This window comes from Jatropha curcas, unplaced genomic scaffold (genome assembly GCF_041381405.1).
Source record: "Jatropha curcas cultivar XTBG-Jc1 unplaced genomic scaffold, XTBG_Jcur_1.0 HiC_scaffold_1114_pilon, whole genome shotgun sequence".
In the NCBI taxonomy this organism is placed as follows: domain Eukaryota; kingdom Viridiplantae; phylum Streptophyta; class Magnoliopsida; order Malpighiales; family Euphorbiaceae; genus Jatropha; species Jatropha curcas.
In genome coordinates, this window is record NW_028322604.1 from 1 (window position 1) to 3,062 (window position 3,062).

General features: G+C 38.4%; 1 protein-coding gene across 1 annotated transcript; it reads left to right on the forward strand.

The window, feature by feature from the left end:
* The first annotated feature begins 13 nt into the window (after positions 1–13).
* On the forward strand, positions 14–2,834 carry LOC105644564 (putative potassium transporter 12). The gene is made up of 6 exons (XM_089717183.1): positions 14–46; positions 182–236; positions 682–734; positions 817–931; positions 1,070–1,324; positions 1,620–2,834. The coding sequence occupies exons 3-6, from the start codon at positions 693–695 to the stop codon at positions 2,654–2,656; spliced, it is 1,449 nt and encodes a 482-aa protein (XP_089573309.1). The 5' UTR covers positions 14–46; positions 182–236; positions 682–692; the 3' UTR covers positions 2,657–2,834.
* The last annotated feature ends 228 nt before the right edge of the window (positions 2,835–3,062 follow it).

Below are 3,062 nucleotides of genomic sequence, written 5' to 3' on the forward strand. Positions count from 1 at the left end.
TGTCCTCGTGGCTTTGTTCAGTATACAGCGGTTTGGGACTGGGAAAGTGAGTTTCCTGTTTGCTCCAGTACTTGCTTTGTGGTTCTTCTCTTTGGCTTCTATTGGACTTTACAATTTAGTGACACACGATATTAGTGTCTTGAGGGCACTCAATCCAACTTATATCTATCTCTTCTTCAAGAAGAACAGTGTCGACGCATGGTCAGCTCTTGGTGGTTGTGTTCTGTGCATTACAGGTACATCTTGACTTAAACCAGGAGTACAACTGGTAGATTTTCATATTCTCATCATCCTTAGCTTCTCTTTTTTATGAGATGTCTTCTTACAGGACATCTTTCATCCCCTTGTTTTTCTTTCCTGTGTTGTCCTACTCACAACAGTTTGTAGGGAGCCCTCATTTTGTATTTAATAATTTATCATCCATTGTGATCTTTGCTGTTAGGGCAACTTTAAATTTGATTATGGTAATTAATCCCTCTTATACTCAAATCTGCAAATATTTTCTTGCATACCAATGTTTTGGTGAAATTCTTATTTGCATACTAATTTTAGTTGATTCCTCATCGGAAAAAAGGTTCTTGGGAACCAAACAATCATTTCAACACTTATCTGAGGTTTCCTATACGTTTTAGGAAAGAAAAGACACTTATTTTGTGTCAACGTATTTATCGTTCATTGCAGGAGCTGAAGCAATGTTCGCTGATTTGGGGCATTTCTCTGTTAAAGCCATACAGGTTTGTTATTCTTATCTTCATTTTATTTTGTTCTTCAAGACTTGCCCCATGGATTCTCAGTTATTCTTCACTGCTTCCACAGATTGCCTTCTCTGGTGTAGTATTTCCTTGTCTTCTCCTAGCTTACATGGGCCAGGCTTCATATTTAATGAAACACCCTGAATCTTCAGGAAGAATATTCTATGATTCTGTGCCAGGTGACATTTTCCATTGCAGTATTTGCTGATGTCTTTTTCATTAAAGATGAACTATTAAAGGTACCATTAAAATGTGCCAGGTGACAATTGTTTTGAGCTCATCTTAACGGGTTCAATTCCTGAATCTTATTAAAACAGGTAGCCTGTTCTGGCCAGTCTTTGTCATAGCTACCCTTGCTGCCATGATTGCCAGCCAAGCAATGATTTCTGCTACATTTTCATGTGTGAAGCAATCTATGGCTCTTGGATGCTTCCCAAGACTGAAGATAGTTCACACCTCAAGGAAGCGGATGGGTCAAATCTACATCCCTGTTATCAATTACTTTTTAATGGTTATGTGCATAGTTGTGGTTTCAATCTTCCGGAGCACTACAGATATCGCTAATGCATACGGTTAAGCATGTTCTTCCTTCATCATCCTAGAAAGCAGTCTCTTACATGCATTCTGAAATATCGTAAATCTTACATAGTTGTAAATCAATGAGTTTTAACTTAGTGCTATTAATTGTCTTAAGATTATAAGATCGCAAGTTCAAACCCCTGAGTTGGAGCCTATTTAACCCAAAAAGAAAATTTTAAGACTTTAATAGAAGTTAATGACATAGGGTATGCCAAGTGCATATTAAATCCTCCATTTAGTAGTTCTTAATAGTAAGTATTCCTAATTGAATTCACGTCGTTCTTGCAGGCATAGCTGAGGTTGGTGTGATGATTGTGAGCACCACCTTAGTGACACTTGTAATGCTTCTAATCTGGCAGACTAATTTGTTTCTGGCTATATGTTTCCCACTCATTTTTGGGTCAGTAGAACTCATCTACTTGTCTGCTGTTCTGTCAAAAATCAAAGAGGGTGGATGGCTTCCACTTGCCTTTGCTAGTGTTTTCCTCACTGTGATGTACATTTGGAACTATGGGAGTGTGTTGAAATATCAAAGTGAGGTAAGGGAGAAGATTTCAATGGACTTCATGCTCGAGCTTGGTTCGACCTTGGGGACCGTTCGAGTTCCTGGAATTGGATTGCTATACAATGAGCTTGTCCAAGGTGTTCCTTCAATCTTTGTACAGTTCCTATTGAGCCTTCCAGCAATCCACTCTACTATAGTTTTTGTTTGCATCAAGTATGTCCCTGTCCCTGTAGTTCCTCAAGAAGAAAGGTTTCTTTTTCGGCGAGTTTGCCCAAAAGACTACCATATGTTTCGTTGCATTGCTCGGTATGGTTATAAAGATGTCCGTAAGGAAGATCACCATGCATTCGAGCAACTTTTGGTTGAAAGCCTCGAGAAGTTCTTGCAGAGGGAGGCTCAAGATCTTGCTTTGGAGACCAATTTGAATGAGTTGGATTCGGATAGCATTTCAGTGAGGTCAACGAATTCCGGAGTCCAAGCCGGAGGTGGAACAGAGGAGCTAAGGATTCCATTGATGGAAAAAATGGCAACTTCAATGGCATCAGAATCTTCCTCAGCATTGCCTGCAAGTGCCATGTCAACAGATGAAGACCCAAGTTTAGAGTACGAGCTTGCAGCCCTTCGAGAAGCCAAGGATTCAGGATTTACTTATCTACTTGCTCATTCAGATGTAAGAGCAAGGAAAGATTCTCTTTTCCTCAAGAAACTGGTAATTAACTACCTCTACTCATTCTTGAGGAGGAATTGCAGAGGTGGTGCTGCAACAATGCTAGTACCTCACATGAACATCATGCAAGTTGGTATGACATACATGGTTTAATCAATATTTAGTCACTTGAAAATCTCTCTTAAGTTATTGTTTGTAATTTGTTGTCATTGGCCACCAATTGTGGCCTCTATGAAACTTAGCAAACAAATTCAGAAATTGTACAACTTTTGCATATTTGCTTTTAGTAGCCTTTTTCATTGGAATCCACTGGTGAAGTTCTGCTTCAAAATATTTCGCTATTCTGTAACCTACAAAACCTTCATCAGTTTTGTCATTAGGCCCCATTACAATGTATACCAAACGTACAACCAAATATGGAATTTATTTTTTTTTTCCCTTTTTGTTTTTTAATATTGTGTGCCGAATTTTCTTTGATACGACTCATTTATAAAAAATAAAATTTAGCATCAAGCATGTCGAATTTCGTATAAAATTGAACTCTTGTACAAAGTTAGCT